Source organism: Danio rerio, chromosome 2, assembly GCF_052040795.2.
Source record: "Danio rerio strain M-AB ecotype USA chromosome 2, GRCz13ab, whole genome shotgun sequence".
NCBI lineage: Eukaryota > Metazoa > Chordata > Actinopteri > Cypriniformes > Danionidae > Danio > Danio rerio.
This window is the reverse complement of record NC_141022.1, coordinates 49,690,554-49,708,699: the sequence shown is the minus strand read 5'-3', so window position 1 is coordinate 49,708,699 and position 18,146 is coordinate 49,690,554. Positions and strand designations below refer to the sequence as shown.

Sequence of the window (18,146 nt, the reverse complement as noted above, 5' to 3'; positions counted from 1 at the left end):
AACAATAGTTTCTTCAGTAGATAATCGAAAAAAAAAATATTGCTTAAGGGGGCTAATAATTTTGACCTTAAAATGTTTTTATTTTTATTATTTTTTCATTAAATAAAAACTGCTTTATTCTAGCCAAAATAAAACAAACTTCAACTATGTTTGTGTGCACACATGTATACATACGTATGTGGTACGGATATGCATCTTTTATGGTTCAATATGGTACAAAACGTGCAGCTGTTGAAAATATACATTTTAAAATAACATCATACAGTATGATATCTTTATCTGAAGCAAATACAAATTGTAAAAAAAATAAATAAAAGTCAAAAGCCAGCAAATCAAGAAAGTCAAAATCTAACATTATTGTTTGGTGTGTCAAGTTTGTCTAGTGACAGTATTTGCTGGCCTAAATTCTCCTGAAATGTACTTCCCAAGTCTATGGAACAAAAATCAATGCCAAAAGTATTGAAAAAAAAAAAAAAAAAAAAAGCTTGTCAAATAGCACTGAAAAAAAAATACATTGAATTTACAACTGCTTATATTTTAATGACTTGAATTGCCAGGGTATGTAATGTTAGGTCCTGAAATTTAACATAGCTGTTTATTTAAGCTGTGAATATTTAATTTCAAAACCCAATTTCATTCTTAAATTCAATACTTCACGTTCAACCTCTGTACCAGTCCTCTATAAAAATGCATGTCAGAAAATAAACCCCTTTTAGAAGGTACATCTGCACGAAAAAGAAAATTAAAATACTAAAGTACCATTGTGCACATCAAAAAAGATCATGATAGTACCATGATAATGATTAAGAACGGCATGGTTCGAAAAACATTACTATTTTTTAACATTAAAAATCAGAAAACCCAAACTAAAACTGGAGATAAAGTGAAATTATTTGAGAAAAAAAAAGAATTAATATTCTATATTCAGTCCCTGTTTGAGTGTTTGCCAGTTTAATTTAGTCCAGGCTGTGTTTCATGGAAACAAAATGAATGGATATAAAACCTTCTGTTTCTTAATGTAGAAATTGCCCATCTGCTGTACGAAGTGTAGATGAAGTGTGTGTGTGTTTGGGAAGGGATAAGATGCTATTTTAACTCCAGAAGGAGAGATAAGAGTTCTCTCTCCCTCTCTCTCTCTCCCTCTGCAGAGCCATACAGAGGAGCTCGCAATATAAATGATGTCTGTTTCAGTAATCAACCTCCACAATAGGGTGAAATTAACACAGACCCAGCTGACCAGTGTGGAGAGAGAGAGAGTGAGAGATAGAAAACAAATGAGATTAGGCAGAATAATCAATGAGACACTGATACTGTTCCCAGAGCAGTTTCACTGGCATGAACAGATTGGCACAATTATACAGGAAATGGCTGTTGACATCATCAGTCGTGTTGAGGGCACAGATGGACTCTACCCATGAGATGCGCAGGTGAGAGGGAAGAAGAAAATACCGGAACAGACCCTCGTATCTGAGAGGAGTACATCTAAAAATGGACAACGCCTGCTTGTTTGTACTCTCCATATTAAACGAGTGTAAATGCTGCCATAACACTGAATGTTGATATAATTTGTCATCACACTTAAGTTATTAATAAAGGCGCAGAACGAGGTTGGTTTAGGTTTACATTTCAGTCGGGTGCTAACACTGCTTCTAAATTACATGTGTGAAACAGACCTTGACTCAGCGTTAAATAGTATGACGTCAATAAGTCTTTTTATCCAGCCTTGTGACATAACAATACATTTATTGTAGTTGATCTGTCAAAATGCTATCCGTTAGCATAATATCTTTGAATCACAGTCTCTCCCCTTCTGTCCAAAGCCACATCTCCTGAAATCCCAAACACTGTAAAGATGACAGTACACAACACATTCATCTTCCGTTTTATCTCATAGTTTTATGATTGATACGAGCATATTTATAAAAGCTCAAATAAGATTGTTGTGAATTTGACTCAAATTATATAATAATTGCTGGTTAAATGTGTTAATTTTTGTCATAGAATATATTTTTCATGCATACATCCACTTTAAAAAGTTATTTTATCAAAGATGTGTGGTTTGATCAAGGTTTTGATGATTGATCTGTATATTCTAAAAGTAGTGCAAATTAGATTATTGTCTGAATTTGACTGAACAGTAATTTTTAAGAATTATTTTAATGTGTTAATATGAGATTTTTTCTATTAGACAATTTCTTTTCTATTCTCCACTGTAAAAATTATTACATTATTATTGTAATTATTATTATTATTATTATTATTATTATTATTATTATATTTTACAAGGCATTATTTTATTGTTTTATGATAGGGATGTAACGGTATTGTAAATACCGTCATACCGCAATATTAATTTTTTTTCGATATTACCGTAGTCGCATGACTCGGTAAAACTATAGGTCTTCTGAGAAAATTTGCTCAGGCGAATGAAGCGAACGGGAGGTACCGGAAACTACAATTCCCATCAGCCCAGGCTTGGCCATAATCCCTTGCGGTCTGTTGTCGCTACAGATCCAGTAATGCGGAAATGGAGTGTGCTGCTAGAAGCGGGGATCAAAAAGAGCTGGAAAACCCTAAAGCAGGTGTTGTCGCCGCGCGCGTACTGAATAGTGGTGTTGTCGCGCGAGTTCTTATCAGCTGTGTTGTCGCGCGCATACTGAATAGTGGTGTTGTCGCGCGAGTTCTTATCAGCTGTGTTGTCGCGCGCGTACTGTAAAGCGGGGATGGAGGGTGTGTCGCGTTGCGGTGGCACTTTTGATCATTTTGGAAGGGAACTTTCTATCCAAGACTAAAAAGGGCATGTGCACTGTACAGGTTGAGCACTGTGTGTGCACATGCCTGCAAGTTGGGGAATACGACTAATCAGTCATGGGGACTGCAGAAACACAGCACACTGTTCAGATTGATGCAGACATGAGATCTCTATCTCACTCATGGTTTGTCCTCTCAAGTGGGGGAAAGATAATGCACAACGTTACCCACTGCTGTCAACCTGGGCCAAGTCATATCTCTCTTGTCCCAGAAACCTCAGTCCCAAATGAGAGGGTTTTTTTCTGTTGCAGGGGACATTGTAAATGCCCAGAGATACCAGCTTTTACCAGATTATATTTATGTGATAATTTTCCTTTAAACCCATCTCTATCTAAGTGAGTGAGTGATTAAATGTTGAATGAGATGAGTTTTCAACACTACTAAATTGAAACTTTATTTTTTTACATGGTTTAATATTTTTTTGTTATTAAAATTGAAGTTCCTGTTTCAAAGCTTACAGATAGATGACTAATTTGTATGTCATTGACACTTTTGGCACTTTTTTGGAGTATTTTCATAAGTTTTGTTTTTTCCTGTAAATGATTCAATAAATACCGTACCGTGACATTCATACCGAGGTATTACCGTACCGTGAAATTCTGATACCGTTACATCCCTATTTTATGATGATTGATAAGTAAATACAAATAGCAGTGCAAATTAGTTTGACTTGTAACTTGTTTTGCAAAACTTGATGTGGCCCTTGGGTCTAAAACGTTTGCCCACCACTGCACTAGATCATGTCATTCGCCAGTTAGAAAACTTTATAGACCAATTACCAACCTACATCACACATGACGTCACGCGGGTCCCTGGTTGCAAAAAAAAGGCAGGCTGCAATAGGAAAGATGTCATGTTGTGCGGTAAGATGCCAAATTCCAAAAATCGAAAACTTAACTTTTATTATACACCACACTGCTTTAATGCTAACTGCAGACGTCTTTGGCTAAAAGGGAGCTGAATGAAGTGACGACCTAATTAGAAATGCTGGACTCTGCAGCTGTCATGTCATATCAGGTAAGTTGATGCTATGCTGAATCAGACACATCACTCGTTTTTGATTGCAGCAATGATTTCAGCAAAAACTGTTACATAGGTGAATTAAACTGCTGACACTGAATGCTAAGAGTGAAACGTGAAAGTGTAAGTTACTGAAGTAAACTTGGTTTTATATTCACACATTCATTTAGTGACAACTTGTGACACACTCCCTATATTGTTTACCACGGCACTTTCAATATTCGGTTTGAAATAACCTGCAAGTGTGACTTGAAAACAACATTAACACTGTTTATTTGACTGTGAACAATGTTGTACTTTGATAGTCATTGGCTGCTAACGAGATTTCGCTATTTAGAGTTTGCAAATAATACTTTAATGAAATTATATTATTAAGGAGAAAGTCTGAATGTGCGAATATAAAACCAACTTTACGTCTATGTGTAGGTTCACATATCCTGCCGTACAGGTGCAGTTCGCTGTTAGAATGCAGTCGTTTTGCGTGTTGGTGATTAATTACCCAGGCCTTAGCTTGTATAACGTTAACTCCGTCTTCTTTCCTTGTTTTTGGCTAAGCAGAACCTCAGTTTTTAGCTCTACATAGTGTTAAATCTGGACATCATGGAGCATTACTTCTTGCACATGACCACACAGAACATCATTGTTGGCATCCAAAGACTTGAAGACCTTTAACTTCTCTCTTGTAAAATCACTTGGAGCTTCAATGAGATTGTTTATTTGGGGCTAGATGCTTGGTCATTTCGTCTTATTTAATATCCATTGGGAGGGTGCTATCGCAAATGAAACTTTTGGACGAACGCCGCTCACTTTAACGTTAATTTTGCCGAATCACTGTGCTTATCACTGGGTGACGAGCTGTTATAATATGCTGAAAGCATTATGTAAATAATATATATAATGTGTAATCAATATATTTTATTTCTAAGACAACAACAAACTCTGTACTGCATCGGATGTCATTCCCTCGCTGTAAATGCTAGCGCTCCCGTTTTTTTTCTGCAACCTCCCTGCGTGCGCATCCTGAATGTTTAAAAACATGGTAATTGGTCTACTTAACAATACTACAATTCAGAACAAAAAAAACACTGTATTATATCTAGCGCGTTTTCAGTTGTGTAGTTAGCAAAACTTGTCATAGGCCTAATGTGTAATATTTCACGCATGCAAGGATTGCTGGTTTCACTTCCTCACACACTTTGTCCTAAAGCTACTACTGTATGCTAAGTGCTTGGCCCGCGGGGTGCAGGAAATATACTTATTACTAAGCCATACTAACATGCTATTTCAGACAAAATATTCAAAGTAGCAAGGTAAACAATATAGGGAGCCTGCACAGGTTGCCATTGTCCAAAAATGAACCAATGTGAATATAAACCAACAATAAAACCTCAGTAAAGCAGGCTACGTGGAAAATCGCTATTTACTTGTGTTTTGTTGTTAATCTAAACCAAATATCTAATTTATCAACGCTGTAAAAGGTCCCTTATAAAAATAGTCACATCAATCGTTCGCTGTATGATTTCACTGGCTGAACAACACTTCTGTGCATATAACCCAATTATAAAACAACAAAATCTACACCAGCTCTGCGTGACTATAATATTTTTAAAACAGAACATTATCTGTCTAACAGAATTACTTCAGCCATGGTGTCATCGTTCCTCCAGCATGCAAAATTGACTCCAATATTAGCCGCTTTTCCACTATCATGCTGAACCGTTCTAAGAACACTTCGGTACGGTTACGGTTGTTTCTCCACTGAGCCTGGAACGGTGTGGCACGATTACAAACCATTCTCGGCACGGTTAGACAACTGAACTATGCCGACAGATTCCGTGTGTTGATGTCGCGGCTCTGTTGCCAAGCTACCACAGCTGGCTCAGCAGAAGCACGCTAGTCATTAGATATCCACAAGTAAAGTACACTACATTTAATATAAAAAAGATCCAGGTCTAAACGATACAGTTTAAAAATGGTTTTAAAACCATAGAGCAGTCTCTGGCAGAGAAGTATATAACTCATCACATTCTTACGAAGATATTTTATTTATTAAAGTTATTATTTCATTGACTTGAATACAATTACCCATGTATGATATAATAACCCATCATCTAAAATCTTAGAAATAATAAACAAGCCTATTGTTTTATTCGTGACTAGAATTTGATTAATTTGATTGACATTCTAGGCGATGAGACCTTTACTTCATTACTGCTGAGATATGGGAGAGAACTTTACCAATGATATGTGTTGCTTAACGACTTATTTTCCTGCTGCGCATCGAATAAAGCAATAAAGACACACTTAACATCATCGATGACCATAACAACATCCCAATATCCAAGGAACACGAACTTGCAGACACTTTTAACAAGGAAATAATTTAACTTTTTAATTCAAAGCCCAGACGGCTTGTTAATTTAATACTAGCGAGACCACCTGAAGGACGATTGCGGCATGCTGTAATGTCGCCCGTCCAAAAGTCTACGCTAGAAAGTCAATACTCTTTCTTAAAATTTTTTTGGACTTTGCTTGAAAGCTTTATGGAGTGGCACTGTCGGTCCAAAGTACTGTTGTATGATTTATATTGTAGCCTATATATGTACTAATAAACAAGTCAAATTAATAAATAAATTAAATAAATATGGATTCTTAAATGCCTGTACTGTGTTTACTAGAAAAATATCAAAACGTTTTGACAAATGTTTTATAAAATTAGCAATTTTTATTAGTTCAGCTATAGGCCATTATATGATTGAGTTATACATAAGTTTGACATTTATGGGGGCATGTAACATGTTTTTGTTTTTTTTGTTCTCGGGGATCTTTACTATACACTGGATAGCTAAGCAAATATTTTCTAAAACGTCAAGCAAGAATTTGTCTATAGGTTGTTACTTAATTAAAATACAAAAAATAATTCAAATAACAAAAATAAAACAATAAAAATTTCAAGGATAAAAGAATAGCATTTTGCTATAATAGTCCTTTATATGCTTTAAATCCTGCTATATATAAATGTTGTTTCATATTAATTTTTATTTCACTTGCTGCATTTGTTATTTAATGTTTGAATACTGAAACAAATGACAGCCATTGCTTAAAAGTGTATACTTTACCATCAAAATGTAGTATATTTTATATCATTATCAACTTTAGATATAAAACCGCTGTGTATTTTATTTGATTGTTAAAAATTAAATAATTTAAGTGCTACATTTTTTATTAGTGAAAGTGGGTGCTCACTTTTGACAAGGCCTGTCCAAAAATATATTTCTGTCACTATGATACAAATGCACTATTATTGTTGCCTTACATTGTTTAATTGTCTGTTATGTAGAGATTTGAAATATATTATTTCTTTAATAAACATGAAAAAACTAGTTTTGACTATTATTTAAATTTAATTGAACAAAGAGTGCAGTTTACATTGCGTGGCCTAGGCAATTAGTGAGGCTATTTATGTAATGTTTCAAAGAGATTTTTTGCAGCACGACAGTGGAAAATTAAACCGTATCCATGCTGTCTGCCCCGGTTTGGCACTGAACGGAATGGTTCTGCTTAAAGAACGATTCAGCACGATAGTGGAAAAGCTGCTTCTGATTCAGGAATTTAAAAAGTTTTGATTCAGCATTTGTTTTTACCGCTGTCACACTCTCTCTCTCCTGCGCATGTGAATGGCTGAGCAGATGTACAAATCTACAGCTGCTGACAGACAGTTTGGGCTACTTTTCAGAATTATGGAAATTGCCGGTCCGACAAATTTCAATTGGATTAACTTTTTTTATGTCTTATGCCTTACCCAGAATATAAAAATACATATAAACACATTTACATCATTCACTTTAATCAGTACTGTTGGAATGTAAAGAGACAAGCAGTACAACAAAAAATGCTATTAATAACAATCACCTACTGCAACTTTGAGCATAAATATGTGGGCTGTTTAAGCCTTGCTTATAAAATGCAATACTTCTGTGGCAAATATGATATTTCTGGTTGTTAATATTATACTTATCTGTTAGTAAGCTATATGCTTCATATGGCATCATTAATGATAGATGTACATTTAATATAGGCTAAGTTTACCTCATATTGCAGTCATATTGTGGGCTCTTTACAAAGAAAGTTATCTAATAATGTAGAACAAAACTAATATATGTTACTGTTAACAGAAGGCCAGGACAGCTGTCAAACTGATTAAAAATAAAGATTTAATTTGAAATGAAACAGCTACTTACTAGCGGTTTTTGTCATCTGCAAGAGATGAGTTGGAAATCCCGAAATGGATTTACAGTGCACCGCTTACTCTTCGTTTGGAATCTCTCTGTCACAGCGATCCACTCAATTACAATACTCCAGGCCGGTTTTTGTATGTAGCACACTGATTTTGGATGGTTTTGGAATCGTTTGCGCTGCAATAACAAATACAAGTACTAACGTTATCTTGCAATTACTCTGAATGGTAAATTAGTTGAAAAAAAGGAATACAGTAGCATTGTATGAAATGTGATAATTAGGTAAACATAAACGTTCTTACATGTTTACACTACTGCAGGCCTAAGTTTGAGCAAGAATCCTCACATCTGCGTGATGTGATCTCACATTTACGCGTCTGAAGACCACACAGAAACGGAAGGTGAAGTAAAGAAAACTAACCTGTTCTTTAATGAAGGACTGATGTTTGATGTTAATCTCAGAAGTCAGTAGTCAGTCACAAGCTGCGTTTACACGATTCATTTGCAATTGGACTAACGTTAGCAAAAAAAAGTACGTCACATGTAAGTTACGTAATGTGGTTAGTGCTGTTGTAGAATTAGATTGATGGCAGGTGATAGCTAACGAGGAGGCGACACTTTTAATATAGAGAGCATTTTATAAGACACAGTTTGTGCAAACATTGGTATATATAGCACTTTTCTGTTTTGTCCACAAAAAAGTACAACTTTCCTCCAAGTTCTCGTTGTCAACTTTAGAAATGCATGCAATGACCTTAACATTATCATACTACAGTATCAGATATAACAGAGAGTATATGTAAAATGTTGAGTTTCAGATATATCATGTGGGATTGTTTACACTTGACACAGTGTAACGATATTAAGCTCTAGAGAATTCTACAATGAGCAAAATATGTAAATATACAATAGAAAACTGGGTCAAATTATTTTATTTTTTCAACTCAAAATAAGGCTTACTAGAGAAAATATATTTTACATAGAGCTACAAAGCACTTGGGTATTGTCATATGTATTATGTGTGAGAAGGTGTGAATCAAGGAAACAAGACACATTTTCAAAATCTTTTGATCTATATAATTGACACAAGGGTTTTCTCTTTCATTTTAAAGAACATACAACAACAACAGACAGCTAATTTTCTCATCCCTAAACACAAACTCCCCATTATTGTTTATTTAAAAACCAACAAAAATAAAGTATTTACCAGATTTTATTCTCTTTTTTTTTTTTTCATCATATCCCAGTTTTGACAATATGAGCCACATTCATCAGTAAGGAGTGAGTGGCAATGCCACCATAACGTCATTGCACCTAGAAGTGGGACTGTTTTCCTGACCGAAATCTAACTGTCAATGATTTAACAAACGTGCTAAAGACAGTCAAGACTGATTTCAGGTCAGATCACTCTAAACATGTAGTTAGTAAATTGTGCCACGGGTCCTTTTCTTCACCACATTTGATGCAGTCAATCAACAAAACAATCCATAGCATTGCCTGTGGGATATTTCTCTGTTATCGATCCCTGATCATGTGATGTAGTCATGCGGATGTGGCTGCGTGCGTCATGCAAAGTGCAGCATTTCGAAATCGTAAGGGAGGGACTTTTGTTCTCCATCTAATGATCTACTCGCCACTTCTTAGTGACAAAACTGCAGCACTTTCTCTGCAGAGCCAATGACAACCTTAATCATCATCCAGGGCAGTTACATAATTTCCTGCAACAATAAAAAAAAATAATAATAATAAACCAAAAATTAAATGTTCGGTTTGGTCAAAATGCGTCACGCTCTTTTAGAGTCTGAAAATCAATGCAAGTGCAAGAATGCAAATACTTCTGAGTGATGCTCATGTTTTATTAGCGATGGTGAAACGAAGCTTTGTGAAGCATGAACCATTCAGTTCAACTGTATCGTAAATAGGTTTGTTACTTGAAGCTTTCCAAATCAGAGCTTGATGATGACTTCTGCTGGTTAAAGTGTGGGAAAGCACAGTGTTTCACAACTGACCAACTCGTAGCAATATAATAGTAATATAAACCAATTGCTGTAGTATTTTACATATAAGGTGTGTCTCATTACACCACCGATTACTGTAGTAAAATTTAAGGTATTCAAAAGCATTTACTTTAATCGTATTCAAACCGGTCAAACACCCACCCTCTAAAATACTCTAAAAGATCAGATTTAGGCTTTTGCACTCACCAGCTAAAATAGTCAAAATAGTTGTAAATAATAGTACACTAATTCACTTTAGTATGGTTCAAACGGTTTTTACTATATCAGTGTTTTCCAGCTGTGGCGGCAGACTGTTGGGCATTTTACACAGATCTACCAACTACATGTGGCGTTATTTCATTGACAAATGTCGTGGGTGCAGTATTAAGTCGAGATCGCATTCATGTAATAGCCTACGAGCATGTCAATCTCTGCTTAAGCGCCAATTTTCTTTGTTCGTGCACAAAACTTCTTGCGCGCCCTCAAATATACGCTGCTCATGTGCAAATTCTCTTGCGCCCTCAAATAAACGCGGCTGAAGTGCTATTTAGTGCGTTTTTGTACCGAGTATGTCTCCAACATTTATTAGATTTGCTAGGAATATTTATGAATGTCTCTGATAGTTTACGGAGCGGACTGCGGCATTAATGCGTCCTAAGGAAAGTGAAACGGCTATAAACTCCAGCAAGATAAAGTCATTATATGCACAGCCACAGACCTTTATCTATAAAAAAAAAGTATAATTATGGAAACTGTGTTCATCATAACTGAAAGCTACGCTGTTTGCTGTAGGGGTGTCACGATTTTGATTTTTAATCGAAATCGATCGAAATTTATGCTCAACTTCGATTATCGAATCAAAAAATAGAATCGTCGATGCAGCCACGCCCCCATGTCACATCAGCTTGGCTTGCCAAGCGGGAAAAAAACATGCTTGTTGAAGTGCTTGTTAAACTGCAGACGCAGGAGACCCGTCGACAGAACTTAAACCCTCTCCTCTTCCAATGAAGTCGCCGTTGTGGAAGTATTTTGGATTTTCAGTTAGTTATGTTGACAACGTTCGTGTTGTCGACAAAAAAAAAAACACAGTTTACAAGCTCTGCTATGTACGTATTACAGTTGGGATGATAGACGATGGGCGCATCGCGATCCTCCGCCCCGCACCCATTGCAAATCCGCTCGCGAAAAATACACACTCAGGCCCTGTTTACACTAATATGTCTTTGTTTTTAAATGGCATTTTAGAACGACAACGATCCACATCCACACTGGCGTGTAGAATTTCTGAGCAGCCCTCCTTCCTCTTTACCGCTGAAAACGCACATCACGTGACCACACACACTCATTCACACACAGACACAGATGCACACACATTGTCATGCGCTCGAGACAGCGGGTCAAGGCAGTCAGCGGATCAGTAGACTGCTTCCATCGTTTACTTTCACACAAGTACTTAGTCATTTTAGCGAACACCTCAGATACTGTTGTCTGGTTCCTGTTGGTTGTGCACCTTTTTTACCAACGCCATTATAATGACACAGATCACTGCCTATTCACGAGTCCCGCAGAAAAAAGTGGTTGACAGGTGGTAATTATGTGTGTAACTTACCTTTATTCATTTACTGTATGATTTGTTTATGGGTCAAACAAAGACCATGCAAGTCAGGTAGTTTCAACGGTAGGCTACAAATAATTAATTCGTTATTAATTAATTAATTATTCATAATCGAATCGAATCGTGACTTTAGAATCGAAAATGTAATCGAGTCGAGGATTTGGAGGATCGTGACACCCTTAGTTTGCTGGTCTCATAATTCAATTTTAGTTGAATTACTGATGCGTGGGAATGGTGCAGTGCTTTGAAACAGTAGTATGTAATCGACGCCTAGTCTTGCTCTATAAACTTTACTTAACCACGATGGTGTTTAAACTTTTGAATCAAAATTCGAAGCAGTCACATGTGTATAGTCGAAAATGAAGCATTGGACGTCACTTATCACGTGATTATGGCAAAACGAATCAAGCTTCGGTACACTGCTTCACTGCGAGATATATCATTTTTTGATGCAGGCTTTGGAGTCGTGGTGCACAACGTCACATGACTACCGTTTTATGTTACATTTTGTAGTGAGTATAACAATTTAAAGTGAATTTAGCCAAGCAAGCTAGTTCAAGTTGTCAACATGTTGTTCAGGCAGCTATAAACATATTGGTAACAAACATTAGAAGATGTGCTATTGCTACATTAACGAAAAAAAGCTAATTAGTATGCATGCTCACGTGTTATTTGCATTTACATACTTGCACAGAAAAAATTCCTGCTCGCTACCCAGACTTTCAAAGGTAAAATTTGCATAACACTTATTCGTTCTCAATGCTGGTACAAATATTACACAAATGTTTGATAAAAAAAATTGTTCTCAGTGTCAACACGTTTTGGTTCCAACGTTAGACAAACATTTGCAACGTTGGTAAAACAGTTTGCTCAGAATTCTGCGACTGTTTTTCACATCAACGCTGGTAAAATGTTACGCAAACACTTGCGTAATATTGTGCAACACCACTTTTCACATCAACATTGTGGGGGCACCATAAACAATCCAACTTGTCCCCTAATGAAGGGCAGGGTGTGGGGCTGGGAAACATTTGAGAAACACATCTGTGACTCGCTGATCTAATCTGATCTGACGTGTATTGAGTACACGTGTATGTTCGTATACCGAGTTCTTACAAAGCAACACTTCTTTTTTTTTCCTGGAGTACACTCACACATAACACACACATCCCTATGAGGTTTGAATCAATATCAAATTAACAATGTCCAGAAACCCCTCTGCATCCCTCTGGTTTCGAGTCTTGCATTCTCTGGCTTGTCTTTTCCCATGTGTAAAATCCCTTTCTGAGATGAAGGTCATTATGTATCTGTCCCACGGATTAGAGCACATTGTTTTTTAAAATATGTGCCCGTCTCTTTCTCGTTGCTGGTGCGTTACAGTTTCATCCCAAATATTGCTCTAGTGCTGTTGAGGGTCCTCAAGGATATACTGAAAATGTGACTGTGGTTAGTACACGTTTATTTACATCCAGAGTAAATATATGTTGTGTTTCTTTTTCTTAAAAATGGCCCCTGAAACCCATTTGCAAAGCAGCGTGCGGAAACTAGTACAATAAATGAGAGACAGCGGGTTTTCACAAAACAAGATAATGATTAGAAAAGCTTAAAAACAAAGAGTACATGATTCTTTCAGATGGTTTGTTGACTTGTGCTCTCAAGTTTTAGGGGCTTGAGATGTCTGCTATGTTCATGGGTGTTAATTAATAAATAAATATAATCTAAAAGGATTTCTGAATGAGAAAATAAAAAGTTTTTTTTGTTTGTTGGGGTGGATTTTTTTGTTTGTTCTTTTTTAGCTATTGTTACAGAGCATTCTCAGAGACCTTTTTTACCACAGACATGAAGACAAGCAAAAGACCAGCTCTAGGGGTGTCATATATCAAATAAGAGACAAAAAGTACACAGCTCTAAGAATATTCCATGGTGTTCTTATTCAAAACAACAACAAAAAAAAAGTGATGCATTCGTTGTTTTCCGTTGATGTTTGCATTTGTTTTGGCAATGTGACTAAACCCCGCCCCTCCACAATCCAACCCAGTCCTGTGCTCAGTCCCTGTTGGTGCAAATGCCTGTCAATTATCGCCTAAGCAAGACTGTGACCAATGAGAGAAGGTAGAGGCTGATGCAGGGAAGGTTCTGACTGCTTCTTCCGTTCACCACCTTCTTGTTCTCTGACGGAGAGGCGTACACTTTGGGCTTGTCTGTGTTCGGGGACATTAAACGTGGGCCGCGAGAACACTGATCGTCGAGACACATTCCACTTCCTGAACCGCTGATGTCATCACCTGAAGACGAGAACACAACAAAAAGACTGATGAGCTGAAGTGTCCAGGAACGTTCCACAGCAATGATGAAGGTACATTCCCAGGCTGGAGAGTAACTAGCTGATGTTTTTTGTTTACTGCATTTTTGCAGACTTACGTTTTGAATCTGATTCGTTGTGATGAATCAGTTCATTATGTGGGTTCAATTCTGGTTCTTGCAGCCCCCTGCACTGCTTACTTTGCATGACTCTTTTATTTAAAACAGCTGATTTAGATAACCAGCTGATTAAATGAAAGCTCTAAGAGGGACCTGTGTTAAGATCCTTCAAAGAGTTTTGAGCTCTCCACCCCCTGCACATGGGAAATCGGCTTAATTTGAAGTTTACTTCAATCAAAAAAGAACAAAAAAAAAGTTTTGTGCTACACAACTGTTTGTAGCATTTTTTATTATTATCAATAGCAGAGAAGGGTTGTTATCAAGTGATTAAATTGGAAATCACATGTTGCACGTTACCCTTTGAATTGAACACATTTTCAAACTGGAATCATAGCATAATACCATGTGATGTCCACTTCACAAAATACAAAATATGCAATACAGCTAGGGGCCACAAGGATTATTTGAGAACCGCTGATTTAAGTCATCACTCGACTGATGTCAAAAAGGACATAAAGGGATCTATTTTAACATTCTAGGTGCAAAGTCTAAAGTGCATAGTGTAAAACATTAAGGACGTGTCCGAATTTGCTATTTTAAGGATGTAAAAATAAGGTTTGCGCTGCAGCGCATGGTCTAACAGGGTTGTGCTTATTCTCTTGATGACTTTTGAGTGTGTTTTGAGCATAATATTGCATTAAACCAATCAGTCTCATCTCCTCTTCCCTTTAAGAGTCAGTTGGGTCATGCCATGGCGCATTTGCTATTTACATGGCGGACTTTTTTAGTGGAAAAACTGAATGCTTCTAGCTAGAAAACAGTTAAACAGACCATCTGCAGCGAGGATAAAGAACAAGCCTCTTCCATTCGGCGTCTATACTTTCTCTTTACTTTAACTCTTTACTTTACTCCTTTACTTTCGTGGATAAGGAAGCATGTTGTACGCACTCCACTGAAGACATTCATTAGCGTACATATTTAATTTTGTTTGTTAAGCACAAAGATTTGTTTTAAAACTATTTCTAATTTCAGTTCTAATTTTCAGCAAACGAATAAATGAACAATAATAACAAAGTGTGGTCAAAAATTTGAGTTATAAACAAACACACGTCCTATTTTTATGCCCCATATATTGACGCGTCTCCAAAAACCGACAGGTGGACAAATCTAAACTTGTTTTTATGATAACAAATATAAATATGCATATAATCAATAATATAAGATAAGGAGGCAGCGGTTTTATAGAAAATAGTATTTTTTTTAATCATTTTAATCCTTTTTTTTCCGTAAAGATATAGAAGTATAAATCAGGCTTAAAGAGAATATTATGAACCTTAAACTTTGCTAAAACGCATAGAATTATACGTGTTGATGCATTGTTTTAAGCCCCCAAAAAAGGACATGTCTGGGAAAAAGAAGACGTATGTTCACTCTACCGTAGGTAATAGTGAGATCTATGTAAAAAAAACAGTTTGAGAAATCGATTCTGAGATTATCAAAATCCAGCACTTTTCTCCTTTGAATATATTCTGAGCTTAAAAGATTCAGAAATTTTCTTACTATAGGGGATATTAAAATTCCTGTAATACTTAACACAAACCTATAATGTTAACTTGTTCACATCAAGCATGTCTTAGCCAATCATATGTCAGTTTTTAATTTCCTGCATACTGCTATAGAGGCAGCATTAGCTGTTATACTTTTTAGGCTAATGATTTCAAGCTTACCATCAAAAAGCTTTGGCTTAGTTTTTAACAATATATGGTTGCTGTATTTTTTAAAAACCGACTTACTCGCAGCTAATTCCTTACAAATACCACTTGAAGGTAAAATATTCATTAATAAATTTAGGAAAGGTTTAAGCAAATTGCAACATATTGACAGTGAGCTGTGTTTACATTAATCTTGTGACATAAACCAACTTACATGACTTATGAATGGACAAGCACTCTTCCTTGTGAGCAATTCATTGTGCAGTTAAAAACTAGCCTAGTTCACTCTTGGGCTCATTCATGCCAAATGCGTTTTTGTTTCTAAAATCACGAAAGGGCAATGGTTGGGAATGGTTTGAAAAAAGCACAGCATAAAGCATGAGGGTATCCAGACACAACCACAGAGCGACTAAACAGAAACTTCTGTTTGCTCCTCCAAGTTCTTCCGATTGGCCCGTTGCTATGGAACTGAAAGGGATGAGCTGTGCTGCATGTGAAAGTTGTTTCAACTTGACACAGCGTCTAAAAAATGTGCTGCTCACTTTGAAAGATGCGATGAGATGTGCGTGTAACAGACTCAAACACATCCATCAAGCACGTTTACATTAAAAAACTATAGAAAAGTAGCGTTTTGGAAAGGAAAAACATTCTGTCAACAGCCTCTTATGCCGTTAAAAACCAAGCACAGAATCCATTCAACAAAGAATAGTGATGTATTTTAAACATCTCTGAATCAATTTCTTGAACGATTTTTGGCCACAGCTCTAGTAATAGTACACTTGTGTATGCGTATACTTACTGGTATCCTGGAAGTCCACATCATTTCCATTGACAGCATACTTCAGTCGGTTGATCATTATCTTAAGCTGCATGATCTGTTTGCGCACTGCCATGTCTGGTTTGGTGATGTCGATCTCCACCTCAGGATTATTGATCTGACTGGCCAGACCGTCTCCCATCACTTCTGGAAGATACCTGATGGAACACAACATGATAAGAGAGACAAACGGGAGCCATTTGCAAGGCAACATCAGAAATGGACAAATAAAGGTAGGCATTTTGTCATTGATTAGTGGAAGTTTAGAAACAGCTACATTACTTACACTAAAGTAAAAAGCATAAAAGCACTACTTGAAAACACAATGAGTGAGCCGTTTATGTGCATTTACCTGCCCACACTCATTCCGTTCCAGCATCTGTCTGATTCACCTGGCCCAGACTCACGATCCACACACAGTTTCCTGGGCAAATGAACCCAGTACTGCATCATATCCCTCAGCATTCTTGACACGTCGGATAACTGTGGGTAGGAAAATGTGATTTCAGAAATCCAGGCAACGGAAAAATATGTATGATTACAAATAATCAAATAAATAACACTGCTGCTGTTGTTTATGCGCTTAGAAAATGTCCATACTCAGCATATGGTAACATTAATCATTTTTCATATTACTGAGCCTATGCAGCTTATGGTAATAAATCATACTGTATGTCATATTTGAAACACATTTTAAAGCATCTTAATCGAGGACATAACACTGTATTACTTTATTTTGGTCGCCCCTTTCACACATTTTGTTGAATTTAAGTTACATTGCATCTACATGTCAATTAATTCTTAATAGATTATAAGTTGACTGTTAGGATGGGGTTTGGGTTAGTTTAGAGTGACGTTCTTGGAAAGTTCAGTATCAGCAGATACAAAGATCAAATGAGAAGTAATTGGCATTAGCAAGTAGTTTAGTCAACAAAATGTGCAATAGGGACTATAAAAATAAAGTGTTACCCATAAAACTTTCATACAATCTATTACATGCCTGTTTTAGACAATATTTTATTTTTATTTCAAAGTTTGACTCAATTATTTTTAAACTGAATTATTATTTATTTATTTATTTTTTGGTGAGACCCTGAAGAAGACTAGAGTAAACATCAGCTTTGTCGTCACAACAATTCATTTACCATTTTTGCTATACCAAATAAATGTTTACCATAATAGACTTGACAAAAAGATTTAATGAGATTTTATTATTATAATTTTTTTTTTATGAAAACTGAAACGTTTAAAACCATGGACAACCCTATGAACTAGATTTGTGTTGCATTAAATGTGTTTTCAAAGCTTGATGGACTAGTCATGTATGACCAGTCATGATATTGAAAATTATTCCAAACATGCCATTGTGTATTCCACTTTGGAACGACCAATGTGAGGGCTTGACATTAACTTTGTTGATCCCCAGCCACTGTGTCCAGTAGTTTTCCAACGTTAGTAGCCTTTCACCTTGGTTGTCGGGAACATATTTTATATGCATGAATTTGACTTTGGCAT

The 18,146-nt window shown here is 36.3% G+C and overlaps 3 protein-coding genes and 1 long non-coding RNA gene across 5 annotated transcripts in view; 1 reads left to right on the top strand and 3 right to left on the bottom strand.

Moving 5' to 3' along the window:
- ephb1 (EPH receptor B1) overlaps positions 1–8,584 on the bottom strand; it is a 561,737-nt gene extending 553,153 nt beyond the window's left edge. The window contains exons 1-2 of one of the 2 annotated variants that reach the window (XM_087241322.1): positions 8,372–8,584; positions 8,073–8,246 (exon numbers count right to left, since the gene is read on the bottom strand). In XM_087241322.1, the coding sequence (XP_087097448.1) occupies positions 8,073–8,088 (16 nt within the window). In that variant the 5' untranslated portion in view covers positions 8,089–8,246; positions 8,372–8,584. The remainder of the gene's footprint in view (positions 1–8,072; positions 8,247–8,371) is intronic. The other variant, XM_087241321.1, reaches the window with a different exon arrangement.
- LOC147846482 (uncharacterized) overlaps positions 1–18,146 on the top strand; it is a 455,407-nt gene that overhangs the window by 120,013 nt on the left and 317,248 nt on the right. The gene's annotated exons all lie outside the window — the stretch shown is intronic.
- LOC147846486 (uncharacterized) overlaps positions 1–18,146 on the bottom strand; it is a 480,702-nt gene that overhangs the window by 446,567 nt on the left and 15,989 nt on the right. The window lies entirely within an intron of this gene.
- gpc1b (glypican 1b) overlaps positions 9,113–18,146 on the bottom strand; it is a gene marked incomplete in the record, with an annotated part of 153,224 nt that continues 144,190 nt past the window's right edge. The window contains 5 exon segments of the mRNA NM_201020.3: positions 9,113–10,868; positions 11,887–12,019; positions 12,062–13,966; positions 16,614–16,789; positions 16,984–17,114. Of these exon segments, the coding sequence (NP_957314.2) occupies positions 13,758–13,966; positions 16,614–16,789; positions 16,984–17,114 (516 nt within the window).